Source organism: Dipodomys merriami, unplaced genomic scaffold (genome assembly GCF_024711535.1).
Source record: "Dipodomys merriami isolate MVZ:Mamm:240054 unplaced genomic scaffold, mDipMer1.0.p SCAF_78, whole genome shotgun sequence".
In the NCBI taxonomy this organism is placed as follows: Eukaryota; Metazoa; Chordata; class Mammalia; order Rodentia; family Heteromyidae; genus Dipodomys; species Dipodomys merriami.
This window is the reverse complement of record NW_027206379.1, coordinates 1,958,550-1,977,961: the sequence shown is the minus strand read 5'-3', so window position 1 is coordinate 1,977,961 and position 19,412 is coordinate 1,958,550. Positions and strand designations below refer to the sequence as shown.

General features: G+C 57.8%; 3 protein-coding genes across 3 annotated transcripts; 2 read left to right on the top strand and 1 right to left on the bottom strand.

Annotated features, from left to right (window-relative positions):
• Positions 1-819: 819 nt before the first annotated feature.
• Positions 820-4,741, bottom strand: LOC138818625 (calcium-binding protein 4-like). The gene is made up of 6 exons (XM_070009604.1): positions 4,388-4,741; positions 4,075-4,105; positions 3,824-3,967; positions 1,920-2,029; positions 977-1,124; positions 820-848 (listed from the first exon to the last, which is right to left on the bottom strand). Exons 1-6 carry the CDS (start codon positions 4,739-4,741, stop codon positions 820-822), a joined length of 816 nt encoding a protein of 271 aa, XP_069865705.1.
• A 2,504-nt stretch (positions 4,742-7,245) lies between these two features.
• Gpr152 (G protein-coupled receptor 152) lies at positions 7,246-8,796 on the top strand. Its single transcript, XM_070009804.1, has 2 exons — positions 7,246-8,469; positions 8,581-8,796. Exons 1-2 carry the CDS (start codon positions 7,246-7,248, stop codon positions 8,794-8,796), a joined length of 1,440 nt encoding a protein of 479 aa, XP_069865905.1.
• Positions 8,797-13,359: 4,563 nt separating this feature from the next.
• Positions 13,360-19,406, top strand: Coro1b (coronin 1B). Its single transcript, XM_070009988.1, has 11 exons — positions 13,360-13,443; positions 14,154-14,356; positions 14,690-14,812; positions 14,918-15,047; positions 15,228-15,409; positions 15,495-15,614; positions 16,784-16,888; positions 16,968-17,113; positions 17,321-17,378; positions 18,530-18,799; positions 18,951-19,406. The coding sequence occupies exons 2-11, from the start codon at positions 14,156-14,158 to the stop codon at positions 19,074-19,076; spliced, it is 1,461 nt and encodes a 486-aa protein (XP_069866089.1). The 5' UTR covers positions 13,360-13,443; positions 14,154-14,155; the 3' UTR covers positions 19,077-19,406.
• Positions 19,407-19,412: the final 6 nt, after the last annotated feature.

The window sequence follows — 19,412 nt, the reverse complement described above, 5'->3', positions numbered from 1 at the left end:
AATCCTAGCTACTCAGGAGGCTAAGACCTGAGGATTGCAGTTCAAAGTCAGCCCAGGCAGGAAAGTCTATGAGACTCTGATCTCCAATTAACCAGCAAAAAGCCAGAAATAGTAGCTCAAAGTGGTAGAGCAATAGCCTTGAACACAAAAGCTCGGGGACAGTACTCAGCTCTTTAAGTACATGCCCCAGAACAGGCACCAAAAATAAAAAATAAGCCAGGTGCCAGTGGCTCACACCTATAATCCTAGCTACTCAGGAGGCTGAGATCTGAAGATCATGGTTCGAAGCCAGCCCGGTCAGGAAAATCTGTGAGACTCTTATCTCCAATAAACCACCAGAAAACCGGAAGTGGCTCAGTGGCTCAAGTGGTATAGTGCTAGCCTTGAGCAGAAGAGCTGAGGGACAGCATTCCTGCCGAGTTCAAGCCCCAAGACCGACAAAAAAATAAAAACAAATAAATAAATAAATGAAGTCAGTCTCAGTTCCAAGACAAATTGGATTTGTAGCAGATACCAAAAATTAACAACATTTGAATGGGGATATAAGCTTACTTCCCAAGAAAAAAATCTATGGGTAGAGTCTATCTGTCTGCATTTTTGAGCCCCAGGAACCCCCTATGTTCCTAGGATGCAGAAGGATTCGAGTGGCAGCTGGGGGAGGGAGTGGGGATGGGGAAGGTTGGGGGAGGGAGGGACTTTCCCAGGCTGACTATCCGCCAGTGCTGTCAAAAGTAAGAAGCAGCTAGCGTGGCTGGGTCTCCTTGAGCAGGTCCTGCTGGTGTCTGAGTCTCAGGAGATCTGGCTCTTGCTGCCAGCACCTCAGCGAGCAGACAACATCATCACAAACTCTGAGGGGGGTGGGGGAAGGAGAGAGAAAGAGAAGACAAGAGCTCAGGGTCATCTAGGTCAAGAATCCCAGGCAATGCTCGACCTGGTGCTGGGGAGCTGGGGCCGGGGCTGGCGGGCAGCGGCTCACCGTCAAAGTCTATGGTGCCATCCCCGTTAAGGTCCATGTCTCGGAGCATCTCATCCAACTCAGTCCCCTGCAGCGGCTCCCCGAGAAGAGCTGGTGCTGCCTCCCGCAGCTCTGCCACTGTGATCCGTCCATCTCTGTCCCTGTCAAACTAGCGTCCAGGCAGGGATCAGCCCCCCCTGGCTGCCTCTGGGAGTGAGATGCTGCCCACTTACCCCACTGGCTCACTTGGCCCCAACTTTTCTTATTGTCTCATTCCAAGACAGCTCTCCTGCTCCGGGCAGTCTCCCTCTATGGTGCCTTCAGCTAGACAGACCATGTCTGCCTGTTCCTGGGCCCTAGTCTTGCCCCGCTGGGCTCTGGACTTCCCGAAGGCTGAGGCCTTTACACTCCCAGAAAGGATGCTGGTCAGAGCTGGCATCTGTGGCTTATTTTTATAATCCAAGCTACTTGGGAGGCTCAGTTCTGAAGATCAAGGTTCAAAGCCAGCCCAGGCAGGAAAAGTCTTATCTCCAATTAAGCACCCAAAAAGCTGGAAGTAGAGCTGTGGCTCAAGTGGTAGAGCTTCAGCCTTGAGCAAAGAAAGATAAGGGACAGCAGACAGGTCCTGAGTTCCAGACCCAGTCCTGGGGGCTGGGAATGTGTCTTAGTGGTAGACGATTTGCCTAGCATACATGAAGCCCTAGTTTGATTCCTCAGTGCCAGAGTGGCCTTGTGACTCAAGTGGTAGAGTGCTAACCTTGAACAAAAGAAGCCCAGGGACAATGCCCAGGCCGAGTTCAAGCCCCAGGACCGGCAAAAAAGAAACAAAAAGACCTAGCCCCAGCATGCATACGTGCACGTATGCATGCGAGTACACACACACACACACACACACACACACACACACACAGGGACACACACAGAGATGCTGCACCCCATGGCTCACCCCAACCACAGTTCCTACCTCTCGGAAAGCGATGCGCAGCTCTCGCACCCCCAACATATGTGCGGTCTCCTCCCGCAGCTTTGGGCCTATCAGCTCCACGAACTCCTCGAAGTCCACAAATCCACCCACTGTGAATCCGAGCAGAATATCACAATCCCACCCACTGGAAAACACCTCTCCCGTCTCCTCCACTCTGTGCCAGGGAAGGCAGAGCCCATCTCCACCCACAGAGGGCTGGGTGGCTGGGGCAGGGCTGCCGCTAGCCTCCGGGAAGCTCCCAAGCCTGTACCTGCAGAGCAGGCAGCCTGGATTCAAATCCTGCTCTGCTGCCCAGCCTTGGAGGCTTACCCACCTCCAGGCCTCTACCTAGGATGGGCTTTGAGGGTAGCGTTCATGGCTGTGGGGTGGTGGGACCCTTCAGAAGCCTCCCCACACACTGAGGCATTTGTTGGCCCCTCAGTTCTAAAGATGCTCCATTCCCACGTCGCACTAATGGCCTTGGGGGAAAGAAGAGAAGTTGGCACTGGATGTGTCGTTCAATTGCAAATTACACATAACTTCTGAAGATTGTAGCAAAGACAAAAATAAACCGACAGACCTCCTGGAATGAAGGGAAGAGGATGAAAGACGTCCAAAAAAAACAGTGAATGTTGGTGGGTGGGGATGGGAGTGCAAAACTGGGAGAGAGGGGGGAAGGGAGAACATCCAAAAAGAAATGTACTCGTAGGGAAGTGGCGCTGTGGCTCAAGCGGTAGAGCGCTCGCCTTGAGCTGAAGAGCACAGGGACAGCGCCCAAGCCCAGAGTTCAAGCCCCACGACTGACAAAAAAAAAAAAAAAAAAAAAAGAAAGAAAGAAAGAAAGAAATGTAGTACTCATAGCTGGGTGCCGGTGGCTCACGCCTGTAATCCTAGCTACTCAGGAGGCTGAGATCTGAGGATCTCGGTTCAAAGCCAGCCCGAGCAGGAAAGACTGTGACACTCCTATCTCCAATAAACCACTAGAAAACCGAAAGTGGCGCTGTAGCTCAAGTGGTAGAGTGCTTGCTTTGAGCTGAAGAGCTGTGGGACAGCGCCCAGGCCCAGAGTTCAAGTCCAACGACCGACAAAAAAAAAAAAATGTACTTATTACCTGACGTATGCAACTGTAACTGCTCCATACATCACCTCTAGAATTGCAATAAAACATTTGAAAAATATCTAAAAAGAGAAAACTGGTGAGTGATCAACCCAGTACTCCATCACAAGGGCAGCCAGGGTTCAGTCAAACCAAGCCTCCTGGAGCCTTAGAAGACTGCATTCTTTCCAGGTGACCCCAATTTAGATGTCACCTGGGGATAGGAGCGAAGCAGGGGGAGAGGGAAAGGGAGGGAGCACTAGGTGGCTAGTACCTGCAAAGAGCACGTTATCACCTAGAGGAACCAAGCCAAGGCTGCAGGACTGGCCGGCGGCAGCACAAACGCGTACAGCGGTCATACGGCTCTCCCACCAAGGCCAGATTTTGTTTTTGATTTTGTTTTTAGTCTGTTGTAGAGCTTGAACTCTGGGCCTGGGCACTGTCCCTGAGTTCTTCAGCTCAAGGCAAGCGCTCTACCACTTGAGCCACAGCGCCACTTCTGGTTTTCTGGCGGTTCATTGGAGATAAGAGTCTCATGGACTTCCCTGCCTGGATTGGATTTGAACCACAATCCTCAGATCTCAGCCTCCTGAGTAGCTGGGATGACAGGTGGGAGCCATGGGCTCCCGGCTCCAAGTTGCTTAACTCAAGCCTCATGGGCCTCTCCTGGGCCAACAAGCTGCTATCCTGGCCTGCAGCTCCTCACCAAGAGGAGGAGCCAGAGGCACGGAGACCACTGTGGCCAGCCTGCTCCCAGGGCCCAGCCAGGCATCTCCCACCCCGGCCACCCAGGGGCTCAGCCACTCACTCCGCATCTTCACGTGCTGTGAGACCTCCAGGAGCTCCATCTCCGTGGGCATGTAGCCCAGCGTGCGCATGCAGTCGCCCAGCTCCCGGTAGCTGATGCAGCCATCTTGGTCAGTGTCAAACTCCTCAAAGGCAGCCTGAAGCTCTGCCAGGGAGGCAGGTCAGGCCGGATAACCATAGGCCAGGGTCATCTCCCCCCCACCCCTCCCCGCGCCCTCCCTCCCCAGGCAGCGTGGAGAACCACCCACTCACCATCCAGCTCTTCGGGGCCCAGCTCACGGTCCTGCGGAGGTATGGCACAGTAGATCCCCTAGCTCAGCCACGGCCCACCCCTGGGCAGTCCCACCAGGGCAGGTGAACTCTGAGGGCCCCAGGATCAGAGAACCTTCTTCATCTTTCCGGGGCTTCAAGTGAGCCCCCAGCACTAGCACGCCTGAAGCCCACCTTGCTTCAAACTTCAGAAGCCACGGCCCATGGCCTGGGCTCCCCAGGGGCTGCAGCTTCCACCCTCCCCCCACCAACCTTGGATGCCAGCCCCGCCCCCCCCCACACACACACCCCTGACCTTCCCAAAGATTCGGTTGAGCAGAGGCCCATATGTCCTCTGAGCAGCATCCTGTTGGGGGTCAGAACGATGCCGGTGGGACTGGCGACGAGAAGTTGGTCCAGGACATACTGCGGGTGGCCCGTTCCCCTCTCCAGTCTTTGAGACGTTTTTGCTGTTCCCTTTGGTCTCAGAACCCTGGTCAGGGTTCAGCTCCCCAGAACTGCTCTTCCGGGCCCGTCGGAGCCCTCTCTCCCTCCTGCTCCTCGTCCTGGCCAAAGGGGGACCCTCAGAGCCACCAGTCCCAGAAGGTACAACCCCCGTAGGATCTTTCTGGGGACCAGAGGCCTGGGCTGGGCTGGGCCCTGTGGCCATCTAGGAATGGACGCCGGGGCTGAGATGCAGCTCCCCTGAGTAGTCTTGGCTTTGTGACCCATAAAGCTGCTTATGCACCCCAGTCTTAGAGCCGATCACCTGGGTTTGGGCACTGAGGGGGATTAGGGTTAAGTGAAGCAGGCAGCCCAGGACCTAATTCCTGCCCTCTACCCCAGGTTGGCCAGGCAGAGCCTGACGCATCCCGATCGCTGTCCTGTGCATTTGGGTTGTCAGGACAGATTGGCTGAAAGGAGCTTCGCCGGTGGACATGGCCAAGCCAACACCCCACGTCTGTTTCCTCATCTGTAAAATGAAGGGAGGGGGCTACTGGTTTAAAGCCAAGCACTTTAGCACAACAGGAAACATGAGCACGATTTAGCGGGGTAGGGAGGACAGAGGAGGCACTGCAGCAGGAGGAAAGCGCGGCCAAAGGCTGGCAGGTGGGAAAGGAAAAGACTAGTCACCCCTCAGGGCTCCCCCTGGGTGACATCCTGGCTGGACAGAAGGCTTAAACTGGGAAGAGAGGCCTGCAAAGCTGAGTGAGAGGCAAGGGTGTGGGAGTGGCTGGGCCCAGGGCCTCTAGCCTCGCGGGGCTGAGGAGGTTCTTCCTTTCTGGGATCTCAGAGTCATGGCCTTGGTTCAGACCCTAGAACTGCTTGGGTTAAGGGGCTCTGCTGTCCGGCCCTAGGGGGGTTGCAGGGCGCTTGCTGGTCACTTGTCCTTACTGGGCTGGGGTTAGGGTTTCCTGGAGAGCAGCCCCATGAATGATTGATGTCCTCTCAGCTTGGGTTTCCTGCCCGCCCGCCTTCGTGTCGCCACCCGGTGCCATGCAGCAGGCCCCGGTGTGGGGCTGGCAAGCAGTTCGGCCACAATCAGGCAGGCACACGGCCTGTGCCTCCCAGGTAAGCCAGGCATGCCGGGCAGGGCCCTGGGGGGGCGGGGGAGGGTAAGGACAGAGCTCTGATCCAGTAGGGGACTGGAGCAGGGAGGGGGGTCTGCTTTAGGAAAAACCGTGAGCAAGGGAGGTGGAGGCCCCATGCTGAAGGCCAGCAGGCTGCAGCCATGGAGGCACTGAGCCACTTAGGACCCAGGCCTGTGTGTCCCCATCCACCTCCCTGTCACCTCCCTACAGCGCCGCCTTCTCTGTCAAGTAGTTGTGTGAAACAACAGGGCCACCGTTGCCTGTACTGTGGGACGCAGGAAGACCTCAGGAGGACGCAGAGGACGTTGAAGGGGCACATGCTGCTCTCGGGACAGCCCCCCCCCCCCCGGCCACGGCCTGAGACTCTGACCTTACCCCAGATTCCTGAGCAGCATTCTTTGCGGGAGAGGCCTCCTTTGCGGCCCTTCTCCAACTCCTAGGCGCCCGTGTGGCCCAGGACCTCCCCTGGAGGGCAACTACTGGTTCTTGAACTCAAGGTCTTGCTTAGCTCTTTTGTGAAAGGCCGGTACGCTACCACTAGAGCCACACTGCCACTTCTGGCTTTTTGCTGGCTAATTGGAGATAAGTCTCACGGACCATCCTGCCTGGACTAGCTTCAAACCAGGATCCTCAGATCTCCTCCTGAGTAGTTAGAATTCCAGGCATGAGCCACCAGTGTCTAGCTCCCACTTGGGATTTTTTTAAACACTTGAACCCTGCCCAGAATATTAGGCATAAGGGGATCATATAAGGAGTGTATCAAGTGGTTTCCAAACTGTTTCCTGGAACCCTAGGAGGTGTCTCTCCCATGCCTCTATAATCTGAGCACCACCTTTTAGTTCATATAATACTTCATTTAAATAGTCTCACCAGCTCTCTCAATATGTTTGAAAGCCTGTGGTTCAGTCTACATGGATGTAGAGATTCATGTGACAGAATGGCCAAGACCAGGTCTGCCTCCCTTCCTGTCTGTGACCTTGGACAAATCCCTGATTCAATAAACGGTCTCTCCCACCCTCCCTCACCCCACTGGGAAATGGATTGGAGGTAGACTGCACGAGGACATCTATCTGAAGTTGCTGACACAAGCTAACTACCCCCCAAAGGGTAACACTGACTCAGAGAGGAACAGTGATTTTCTTGGAGATGTGCAGGAGCCTTTCTCTCCTCTCTCTCTCTCCTCTGTCTCTCCAGTCTATGTCTGTCTGTCTGTCTGTCTGTCTCTCTCTCTCTCTCTCTCTCTCTCTCTCACACACACACACACACACTCACACACACACCAGAGCTTAAATTCAAGGCCTTGTACTATCGCCTGGCTCTTTCACTCACACCTGTAACTCTACTACTTAAGCCAGACCTCTACTTCTGGCTTTTTATCGTTTAATTGGAGCTAAGAGATCCCATGGACTTTTCTTCCTGGGTGCAGCTTTGGATGGTAATCCTCAGACCTCAGCCTCTAGAGTAGCTAGGATTACAGGTCTGAGCCACAGGTGCCAGGCTAGTCTCCTTCATTCATTCATTCATGTATTCATTGATTCCTCAGGTACAGAGCTTGTGTCCAGCAGTACAGTGGGGACCCCGGATGGACACTGCCATGAAAGCCAACCTGGACGATGCTGGCCGTAGGCCCCGCACAGAGCTTGATGATGACGACTACTACCCCCAGGGCAGCTGGGACACGGTCTTTCTAGTGGCCCTGCTGCTCCTAGGGTTGCCAGCCAACGGGCTGATGGCATGGCTGGCAGGCTCCCAGGCCCGGCATGGGGCGGGCACGAGGCTGGCTCTGCTGCTGCTCAGCCTAGCCCTCTCTGATTTTCTCTTCTTGGCGGCGGCAGCCTTCCAGATCCTGGAGATCCAGCACGGAGGGCACTGGCCGCTGGGTACTGCTGCTTGCCGCTTCTACTACTTCCTGTGGGGTGTGTCCTACTCTTCAGGCCTCTTCCTGCTGGCCGCCCTCAGCCTGGATCGCTGCCTGCTAAGCCTGTGCCCGCGCTGGTACCCCGGCCGCCGCCCGGCCCGCCTGCCGCTGTGGGTGTGCGCTGGGGTCTGGGTGCTGGCCACTCTCTTCAGCGTGCCCTGGCTTGTCTTCCCCGAGGCTGCCGTCTGGTGGTATGACCTGGTCATCTGTTTGGACTTCTGGGACAGTGAGGAGCTGCCCTTGCGGATGCTGGAGATCCTGGGGGGCTTCCTGCCCTTCCTGCTGCTGCTGGTCTGTCATGTGCTCACCCAGGCTGCCGCCTGCAGGACCTGCCGCCGCCACCAGCCCCAGCCCCCCGCCTGCCAGGGCTTTGCCCGAGTTGCCAAGACCATTTTGTCAGCCTATGTGGTCCTGAGGCTGCCATACCAGCTGGCCCAGCTGCTCTACCTGGCCTTCCTGTGGGACATCTACCCCGGCTACCTGCTCTGGGAGGCCCTGGTCTACTCGGACTACCTGATCCTGCTCAATAGCTGCCTAAGCCCCTTCCTCTGCCTCATGGCCAGTGCCGACCTCCGGGCCCTGCTGCGCTCCGTGCTGTCATCCTTCGCGGCGGCTCTCTGTGAGGAACGGCCTGGCAGCTTCTCGCCAGCCGAGCCACAGACCCAGGTGGGCTCTGAGGGGCCAACTCTGCCCGGGCCAACACCTGAAGCCCAGCCACATCTAGATGCCACGGCCCAGACCCAGGCCAGCCCCCCAACCCAGCCACAGCTGAATCCCGGGGCTCAGATCCAGGCCAGCGCCCCAACCCAGCCACAGCTGAATCCTGGGGCCCAGACCCAGGCCAGCGCCCCAACCCAGCCACAGCTGAATCCTGGGGCCCAGACCCAGGCCAGCGCCCCAACCCAGCCACAGCTGAATCCTGGGGCCCAGACCCAGGCCAGCGCCCCAACCCAGCTTCCCGGGGCCCAGACCCAGGCCAGCCCCCCAACCCAGCCAAAGTCAGACACTGTGGTACAGTCACCGTCAGGTACTGCGCCCCAGACCCCTGCCTGCCCTGTTGGGGCGGCCCCCAGCCCCTGTGAGGAAGCCTCCCCTAACCCACACCCAGATCCCACTCCTGAGACCCCAGAGAACCCACCCACACCAGCTGCCCCTGAAGGAGAAAGGCCTAATAGTGCCCCACCAGAGGAGGCCCCCAGTACTGGCCCCACTTGAGGGTCCAGGGAAGTCCAGGCCTACCAGGGCAGTGGAAAAGCCAGATGAGCCAGAGGAAGCAGCCAATCAGAGAGGTGGGAGGATCTCCCTGAGGAAAGCCCCACTGAGTCTCCCCACCCCCACCCCGCCCACCACTCCATTCCTTGGGCCTACAAAGAGCACCAAGGGGAAGTGAAAAGAAGATACCAAAAGTCCCGCTTTGTTGTGAGTGATCCCCAACTCTTCCCTACCCAGATCTTCCATGCTAATACATAGTTGCCCACAGGCTCTTTTCTTTTTTTCTTTCTTTCTTTCTTCCTTCCTTCCTTCCTTCCTTCCTTCCTTCCTTTCTTTCTTTCTTTCTTTCTTTCTTTCTTTCTCCTTCCTTCCTTCCTTTCTTTTTTCTTTCTTTCTTTCTTTGCCTCCTGTAGTGAGCACAAAACTTAAGGCCTTAGGCATTCACTTGGCTTTTTTTTTTTTTTGTCAGTCGTGGGGCTTGAACTCTGGGCCTGGTGCTGTCCCTCAGCTCTTCAGCTCAAGGCAAACACTCTACCACCTGAGCCGCAGCACCACTTTCAGTTTTCTAGTGGTTTTTTTTTTTTTAAATTGAAGATAAGAGTCTTGTGGACTTTTCTGCCTCGGCTGGCTTTGAACTATGATCCTCATATCTCAGCCTGCAGAGTAGCTAAGATTACAGGCATGAGCCTCCGGCACCCGTTGCTTTTTCTGTTTATGTAGTACTGAGGAATGGAACCTAGGGCCTCATGCATGAGAAGCAAGCGCTCTATCATTGAGCCACCTCCCTAGTCCCTCACTTGGTGTTTTTGCTCAAGGGTGGCACTCCACAACTTGAGCCCTACCTCCATTTCCAGCTTTTGCTGGTTAACTGGATAAAAGAGTCTTACAGGCTTTCCTGCCTGGGCTGACTCTGAACTGTGATCCTCAGATCTCAGTCTCCAGATTTGCTAGAATTAGATGTGTGAGCCACCAGCACCCAGCTGATGGCGTCCTGCTGGGATTTTTCCTCCCCCCTGCCCTCCCCAGCTCCCTGCCCTCCTCATGCCCCTGTCTTGGTGGAGGAAGACAACAGGGGACACTTGTCCTGGGTTACATTTGACTTCCCTGCCACTCTTCCTTCCTCTTTCCACTTCCTTGTCCCATCCTCCAACCTGAACACATGGACCCTAAACAGATGGGAGAAAGGAAGCTTTCAGGAGCCCACAGACTCAAGAAAGGCCTTGAAACCCTAATGGTCCATCAGCTGGCTGAGCAGAGCTAAGCCATCTCCATCAGTTGCTTTTCTCTAGTGGGCAGTGAGTGAGGCTGGGGTGGGACTTCCCCCCAAAAAGCAGCCAGAGAAGAACCTGGATTCAAGTCTGGCTGTTCCTGCCTCTTGGGCTGTAATGAAGATTAAATGAGGAAGTATGGGCAGTGCCCACAGGAGCTTGGCACCCAGCAGGGCCCAGTAAGCCAAGGGCCTCTTCCTTTGCTGACATATGATGGACGCAGCAGGCAGGAGGCAGGCAGGAGAAGCACCACCTGGCTGAGATCCCAATGACCTGCACGAGCTGGGGGCACCCAGGTGGTTTGAGAGCGCACAGGACCTCCTCGGACACCATTCAAAGTTTCCACTAATAGCCATCTGTCTCCTAGGCCCCAAGGAGGGCTGCAAAGACTCTGCCCTCGCCCCAGCATCCCAGCCCAAGGGTTCTGGGAAGAGGCTGCCCAGGGACAGATTGTTCTGGGCACCTGTGGTCCCAGAAGAGCTCCAAAGGTCACAGGACGTCTCTGGTAGAGCTGCAGACACTGCAGGAAAAACTAGGAAGTACTAAAAGCCTGTCTCTGACTACTTCCCTCCACACTGCCCCTCCCTCCACCCCACTGGGCTTTCTCCCAAGCCCCAGAGTTCTGAGATCATCCGTCCCCCCTCTTCCCACCGTTCCTTCCCATTTAGCACTGTGACCTTTTGCTGCTGACAGATGCCCTCCCCAGCAGATACAAGTGATGACGTTTTCTAGGCTGCTCTTCTGGTGCTTGTGTTCTAGTAGAGCCAGAGGCTGCTGGTGCAGGCAGCAGGGAGGGAAAACCGTCAGATCTGGTTCCGGCGTCTGACTGGCTCTTAGCCTCCATTTTCTTCTCTGTAAAATGGGGGTGGAAGGACCCCGCAGGGCTGTCAGCACAGGTTAGGGAAGGGCATCTTCCTGGTGGGTAGCCAATGAGAGACAGATATAAACATCCATTGGCTAAATAGTTAGCTAGCACGTGCCAGGTGCCTGTCATTTTGGAGACACACAGGCTTCAGGGTCCAGGTACGTCTCTGGTGCTCCTGCTCAAGAGCTACTAAACTCCTGGCTCCCCCACTCACCAGGCATCCGACCTCCAGCAAAGCTCTGGACTTGTCTTTGGGGCTCAGTTTGCCCATCTGTAAACTGGGAATCATAATTACGGTGGAGCTCTATGAAAGGTTTGGACCTTGGTCTGAGGTGGAATCTGGGCTCAATAATTGTTAGCCATTAGTGCACACACTAGTGTGCACCTCCTCCCCCATCTTAGCCACCCCCCCCAGACCAAACTGCCTCAGGCTAGCGTCCAGCTGGCAGGTATTTGGCTCACCAGGTGTTGGCCTTCCCACCCTGCTGCCCTCCCTCCTCCTCCAGGGGCTCATGTTCTCCTCCCCCCGCCCCCGACACACACACACACACACACACACACTGTAGTCCGTAGGAGTGTACATTTTCTGAGGCAGGACCTGGACTTGTGTTCCCCTCAGGCATTCTGCAGGGTTCCCCTCCCTTCCCCCTGGAGGAATTACAAAGCCTCTTCAGGCCAGCAGCACATCAGTGAACAAAATATCCAACTTTGCTCACACTCCAAGCCCCAGCTTTTTGGGAGTGGGCCAGTCCCACCTGCAAGATCCCCACCCTCCTACCCAGGGCAACCCCAGCCGTAGTAGGTGATTGCTTTCCAAGAGAAAGAACACTGCCCTGGAGGGTTCTGCAGGCTATAAAGGAGTTCTCCTAGAGGTCCCTGAGGAGGATAGTGTTGAAGGAAACAGGGCCACAAAGAGGACATTCCACAGAACTGCCACTTTACCCTAGCGCTCTGCGTGGGGGGCTCATGTTGCCTTCTCCCTTCCTCTCCTTCACAGGGACCAGATGTTGATTCTGAGCATTGTAAATATGAACATTTTTCAATTCTGCATTCAGGGTTCTGTGCCTTCTTTCACTCAATATGTATTAAGTGGTTATCTACTGGGTACTGGGTCTTTTTCTGGGCACTGAGGGGGGGGTGGTCAGTGGGAAGCAAATCAGAGTGTCTGCCGTCTCTTCTCTGGGGGTGAAGCCAAAGACACAAGGCAGATGTAGAAATATGTATGTATAATTAGAATCTGGAAGTGATTAAGAACACCACAGTGGGAATAGAGACAGAATCCAGGTGAGAAGGGAGATGACACACCAGCAGAGACCTCGGGTAATGACAACACCTGGGGGAAGAGCCGCGGTGGAGACCAGAGGGCAGGGAACAGGATGTGCCCCGCCAGGATGGGGATGAAGACGGTGTGATCCAGAGACAGGAGGTTCAGTGCCGCTGGTCACATGCAGAAGACAAGACAGGGGGTGATGAGGGAGGTGAGCAGAGCTCACAGGGGGCAGATGGTGGGGGACACATCCGGCGAGGGGTAGGGGAAGCTTGTGAATGGGAGCCATTGGGACTGGCTGGGCTTCGGCTATAGGTTCCCGCCTTTCGTCAGGGTCCCACCACAGGCATGTTCCTGTTCCCACAGTCCTGGCCAGCCAGACCCAGGGTTTATGGAACAGTGGAAAACACCAGGATTTTGGAGCCAGTGAATGAAGAATGGGTCTTGGCTGGGTGACCTCCACAAGCTCTTGGCCTCTCTGGGCTGATTTCCTACTAAGATGTGGTGAGGGGTCCTAACTCAAGCCACCCTCCAACACATCTGGGGGCTTTGTGCTGCCCACGACAAGGCTCCTTTGGACTCCTTCCCTTTCTGGGAAAGGGACCCTGCCACCCAGGGAGGGTGGTGGCCGGTGCCCGGCAGGGGCTGAGCGTGAGACTGGACGGGACATTAAAGTCTTCCCGGGTGGATCCGTGGAGGTTGGTCTGGGCTCCTTGCCCAGGACCGACTTCAGGCCTCCCCCTAGATGGCGGCTCCATCTCCGTTTTTAGTAAGAGGCCGGGACGGGATCCCGGGTGTCCACCTGGGACCCGCGGGCCTTCCAAAGCTTCTTTACGCATTGTTAGTGTTCTTAACTCTAAAAACCTAGAACCGGGCCGTGAAAGGGTCCGTGTAGATGTCGTTTGGGGGCGACGCGGGGCGGTCATGGGGCGTCCGGGGACCGAGGACGAGCTTCACCCCACGACGACCCCAGCGGAAGCCTCGGCCCACCCGCCGCCGGCCCCGCCCCACGGCGGCCGGGGGCCGCGGAGGGCCGGAGACGGCGGGAGGCTGGGCGGGGACGCCGCTGGCCCCGCCCACGGGGCGGAGACTCGCCCGGCCCCGCCCCGCGCGTGACCCCGCCCCGCCCCCCCGCCCCGCTCCTCTGTCACTTCCTGATTCCCGCTTCCTGCTTCCCAGACACCGGGATCCGGAGCCGCCCGAGGCCGCCGCGCAGCCCCCTCCCCCGGCGCCCCGGCCAGTGGCGAGCGGTGAGCGCGGCGGGACCGCGGCGGGGCGCGGGCGGGGCGGGGCCCGGGGCGGGGGCGCGAGTCCGGGGAGCCCGGCCCTCCCGCTGCGCCCCACCCCGGGTCCCCGCACCCTGGAATTCCCAGCCTCTCCCCTCGGGGCGGGCCGGGGGGGGGGGCTCTGGAAGTTGGGTCCTGGCTCCCGGAGGCCGCGCTCCGAGGCCGCGGGAGATGCTCGGCGGCTGGCGGCGCCGTCTCCCGCGAACCCCCCGCCCGGTCCTCCACCGGGTCCTGCCGGGGTCTGCGGCCGGGCTTCCCGGGACGCTGAGCGGGGCCTGGTGGGAAGACCTCGCCAGCCTCCCCTCCCCGTCTCCCAGCTGCAGATCCCCGGGCAGGAAGGGCTGCCCGAGCGCGGGGACCTGCAGGAGAGCTAAGCCCTCTCCGTTTCAGCACCACATAGCCCAGCAGGGAGGGGCTGCACAGCCCCGGTCAGGTGTCCGCAGTGGACAGGGCCCGGGTGGTGCATTTACCTACTCAAACCACCAGCTGAGGAGGCAGCATGGGCTGCATCTGTGACCCCATTCCATAACTGGAGAAACAGACCCAAGTGGATTGCAATGACCTGGCCTCCCTCTCATCCTCCCTCAGCCCTCTGGGCAGCCCTGGAAGGACGGGGTGGGGGTGGGGGGTTTGTTCGGAGGGCCCGCACTGATCCAGGGCCCTCTGTCCTGCAGACATGTCCTTCCGTAAAGTGGTTCGGCAGAGCAAATTCCGGCATGTGTTCGGGCAGCCGGTCAAGAATGATCAATGTTATGAAGACATTCGGGTGTCCCGCGTTACCTGGGACAGCACCTTCTGCGCCGTCAACCCCAAGTTCCTGGCTGTGATCGTGGAGGCCAGTGGTGGAGGCGCCTTTATGGTTCTCCCCTTAGGCAAGGTAGGCCCCATCAGCTGTAGGGAGGAGGGCTGGGGGTGCCTGAGCCACACCCATGCGTATCTGCCCCATCCCCCTTTCTGAGCAGGTATCATAATCCTGAATTACTACCCAGAAGATATTAGCACAGGTAGAGAAGGTGTTTATTACCATCAGGTCAGAGACTATAGACATTTCCTGCTCACCTTGTGGGTGGGGCCCATCTGGGTCACCCTTGAACCATGGTTCACATGTCATTCTCCCTCTGTGGAGGGGCATAAGCCCCTGGGAGGGAGGCATGTTGTCCGGGGTGGGGGTGGGAGGGTGTCTCTGCTGACTGTGTCCTCCCGCCCACAGACAGGCCGCATTGACAAGGCCTACCCGACAGTGTGTGGGCACACGGGACCTGTCCTGGACATTGACTGGTGCCCCCACAATGACGAAGTCATTGCCAGCGGCTCAGAGGACTGCACCGTGATGGTGAGCACACTGTTCAGGCCAGGGTCCTGGGCGTGGCTCCGAGCTGCTGGCCTGAGGTGGGGGCACAAGCGGAGCCTCAGCCCAGCATCCTCACCCCTACTGCAGGTATGGCAGATCCCGGAGAACGGGCTGACCTCCCCGCTGACGGAGCCAGTAGTGGTGCTAGAGGGGCACACCAAGCGTGTGGGCATTGTCACCTGGCATCCCACAGCCCGAAATGTGCTGCTCAGTGCAGGTCTGCACGGCTCTCCCACCCCCACGCCCTCTCCATAGGTGCCTCTCCCAGGCCCACCTGACAGATAGGGAAACTGAGGCCTCCTGAGGTCCAGGGGGAGTTGGCAAAGTGGACCTGGTAGGCTGAGGCCCCTCTGCCTCCATACCCCTGGACTTGAAGTAATGTTCTCCTGCGTGCCAGGTTGCGACAATGTGGTGCTCATCTGGAACGTGGGGACCGCCGAGGAGCTGTACCGCCTAGATAGCTTGCACCCCGACCTCATCTATAACGTCAGCTGGAATCGCAATGGCAGCCTCTTCTGCTCCGCGTGTAAAGACAAGAGCGTGCGCATCATTGACCCCCGCCGGGGCACCTTGGTTGCTGTAGGTGGCCCAGGAGGGCGAGGACAGCTGTGGATAGGCCGAGGGGTTTGATGGATGCTGAACTGGCTACCTGTCCTTCCCACAGGAGATAGAGAAGGCTCATGAAGGGGCCCGGCCCATGCGGGCCATCTTCCTGGCAGATGGCAAGGTGTTCACCACGGGCTTCAGTCGTATGAGTGAACGGCAGCTGGCACTCTGGGATCCAGTGAGTAATGTGGGGACAGCCTGAGGCGACAGCTTAGGGACTCGGGCTGCTGCCCCAGGGGGCTCCACTTAAGAGAGGGCTGTGCTTCCCAGACCCTTAGTTTGGCTCATGAGGCCCTCCAGACCCCAGGATCTTCCAACTCCTCCGTGTCCCTGCTGCCCAGCACTCCCTCGGAAGCCTTCTCCTTGCCTTTGCCCTTCTGAGCCGGCCCACAGTCGCGGGCATCTGCACTGACCTCCAGGGCCCCTTTGAGACAGGCTGGTGCTGCCCGGCCTTGCAGGCTCCCATGACAGCGATGTTCTCCACTTTTGGTTAGAGGCCTGGGAGGAGTCTTAGGCCTGGAAGAGGCCAAGAAAGCGGACACTAGCCGGGCGCTGGTAGCTCACACCTATAATTCTAGCTACTCAGGAGGCTGAGATCTGAGGATCACGGTTCAAAGCCAACCTTGGCAGGAAAGTCCATGAGACTCTTTTTTTTTTTTTTTGGGTCCAGTCATGGGGACTGAACTCTGGGCCTGGGCGCTGTCCCTAAGCTCTTCAGCTCAAGGCTAGCGCTCTACCACTTGAGCCACAGCGCCACTTCCGGCTTTTTTCTTTTTGCTTATGTGGTGCTGAGGAATCGAACCCAGGGCCTCATGCATGCAAGGCAAGTGCTCTACCACTGAGCCAGCTTCCCAGCCCCTTTTTTTTTAATTTTAATTTTTTGCCAGTCATGGGGCCTGAACTCTGGGCCTGAGCACTGTCCCTCAGCTCTTCAGCTCAAGGCTAGCACTCTACCACTTGAGCCACAGCACCACTTCTGGCTTTTTCTGCCTATGTGGTGCTGAGGAATCAAACCCAGGGCCTCATGCATGCAAGGCAAGCGCTCTACCACTGAGCCACCTTCCCAGCCCGGTGAGACTCTTATCTCCAATAAACTACTAGAAAACTGACAGTGGTGCTGTGGCTCAAGTGGTAGAGCGCTCACCTTGAGCTGAAGAGCTCAGGGACAGCGCCTAGGCACAGAGTTCAAGCCCCATGACTGACCAAAAAAAAAAAAAAAAGTGGACACTGGGAACAGAAAACCAGCTGCAGGTTGGGGCAGTGTGACGTGTGAAGGCAACTGAGGCCAGGGCTGAGGGGTCTGGGCTGAGGGGGGCTGGCGTGGCCTTACTTCCCTCTGTGTTCCAGGAAAACCTCCAGGAGCCTATGGCCCTGCAGGAGCTGGACTCGAGCAATGGGGCCCTGCTGCCCTTCTATGACCCTGACACCAACGTGGTCTATGTCTGTGGCAAGGTGAGACCGGGGGGGGGGGGGGGGGCTTGGCTGACGCAGGGAAGGGGCACGGCCAGCTGCTGACCCCCTCTCCCCACAGGGTGACTCCAGTATCCGGTACTTTGAGATCACAGACGAGTCTCCTTTCATCCACTTCCTGAACACCTTCACCAGCAAGGAGCCCCAGAGGGGCATGGGCAGCATGCCCAAGAGGGGCTTGGAGGTCAGCAAGTGTGAGATTGCCCGGTAAGAGGGGCCGCTGAGGTGGGATCCCGGCCTGGGTACGGGTCAGCCTGGGAACAGGGCCCAAGGACCCTCGAAGCAGAGAAGCAGGGTGGTCTGTCTGTGGGAGAGTCCCAAGGAAGCTGTGTGTGAGATCGCAGCTCTGCCTCTAGAGGGTGGGAGGCAGCCAGGAAAGCCGGCTCACTCATGGCTCCTCAACTCCTTTCCCAGGTTCTACAAACTACATGAGCGCAAGTGTGAGCCCATTGTTATGACTGTGCCAAGAAAGGTGAGGCCACTAGGCTCCCCCCGCCCACCTGCTCGCTTTTCTAGCAGAAGAGCCGCACAGGGTGACGGGCTGGGCCTAAGAATGGGTGTGCTGGTGGGCTAGATGAACACCATTGTGCCCAAGATCTCACCCACGTGCTCACGGATGACAGGGAGAGCTGAGGTCCTGCTGTGGACAAGCCATAGGACACAGACGCCAGACAGTCAGGAGTGGCAGTCCTAGCCGAGTGCTGGTGGCTCACGCCTGTAATCCTAGCTACTCAGGAGGCTGAGGATCACGGTTCAAAGCCAGCCTGGGCAGGAAAGTCTGTGAGACTCTTATCTTCAATAAGCAGAAAAGCAGAAGTAGCACTGTGGCTCAAATGGTAGAGCGCTAGCCTTAGGCTGAAGAGCTGAGGGACAAAGTCCAGGCCTTGAGTTCAAGCCCCAAGACTGACCAAAAAAAAAAAAAAAAAAAGAAGAGAGAGTGGCAGTCATGGAAGGCCTCCTCTAAGAGGCGGGACCGACGCAGGGTTTGGCAGAAGGTTGGAGCTGAGAGTGGAACGAGGGATGGGTGTTGTGGCTGCCGTGGAGTCAGGTGAAGAGGGGCCAGGCCACACGTGGCTTGGCCTCAGACGTGCAGCCTGGAGCTTGGGACACACTGCCACTGTTCTCAGCTCAAGTTCAGAGCAGCTGCATTCAACGTGCCAGGCACGTCTCAGGGCAGCCAGAGCGAGGCTGAGAGCCTCCCATGAGCTCACCATCTGCAGGCACAGTGTAGCTCCCAGGAACCAACAAAGCCACATAGCCACCCCTGTGGTTTGCAGGGGAGGGTGAGGACTGGGATTCTAGGATTCTGGCTGGGGAGGCTAGGGAGAATCTCAGAGGGCGCCGGGAATCATAGAGGCCCAGAAAGGAAGTGAAAGAGCAGGTTTTGATTTTAGTGGGGTTTTTTGGTGGTACGTGGGTTTTGATGCAAAGCTTTGTCCTTGCTTGGCAAGCGCTGTCACCTGCGGCCCAGCCTGGAACACTGGAGGCTGGGCTGCCAGTGCAGCCCTGGAGGCTGGGGGGGGGGGGGGGGGGAGGGGAGGGCGCGAGGGGGGAGGTGGCCACGTAGGGACCAGATGAAAAGTCCCTGACTGTGCTCTTCTCTCCCACCTGCCTGCCCTGCAGTCCGACCTCTTCCAGGATGATCTGTACCCCAACACAGCGGGGCCCGAGGCAGCCCTGGAGGCAGAGGAGTGGGTGAGCGGGCGGGATGCAGACCCCATCCTCATCTCACTGCGAGAGGCATATGTGCCCAGCAAGCAGCGTGACCTGAAGGTCAGCCGGCGCAACGTGCTGTCAGACAGCCGGCCCACCAGCGCTGCCCGCCCCGGGACATCCACAGCCGCCTCCGCCACTGCTGACACTGCCCCCAGCAGCAGCCTCGTGGGGGCTGGGGTAGGTGCCAGTCAAGGGTGGTGGTAGGGAGTCCCAGATGTTGGCCTCATCTGCCGTGCACCTGGACGCTGCCTGGGCCTCAGGCTGCTTCCCAGTGGTAGGTTTGGGGAGCCGTGTGGCTACTGGCCCCTGACCTCGGATGTCCCTGCAGGAGGCTGGGAAGCTGGAGGAAGTGGTGCAGGAGCTTCGGAGGCTGCGGGCTCTGGTCAAGGAGCAGGGAGAGCGCATCGGCCGCCTGGAGGAGCAGCTCGGCCGCCTGGAGAACGGGGATGCTTAGGGCTGCTGCCCGCCCATGCCCGTGCCCGTGCCCACACGCCTCCTTCAGACCCTTCTCACTTCACTTCTGCCGGCAGGCCTCACCAGACTCGGCTGCCCAGGGCTTCTGGGGCAGGGCATGAGCCACTGTGCCCTCACCCCTGCCTGGGGCTGTGGTAGGCCATTGCCTAGCTTGTCATTCGTATATATGGGGGGAATCTTTGTTCAAGCTCGCCTGTATTCTGAGGGACCGCGTCTCTGGCCCATCCAACCCTCTGCCCCCTCCCCAGAGAAGATGGCAAGAATGGGATCTATATTTTCATTCCAAATAAAATTCTCTTTTTAAAAGCTACGTTTG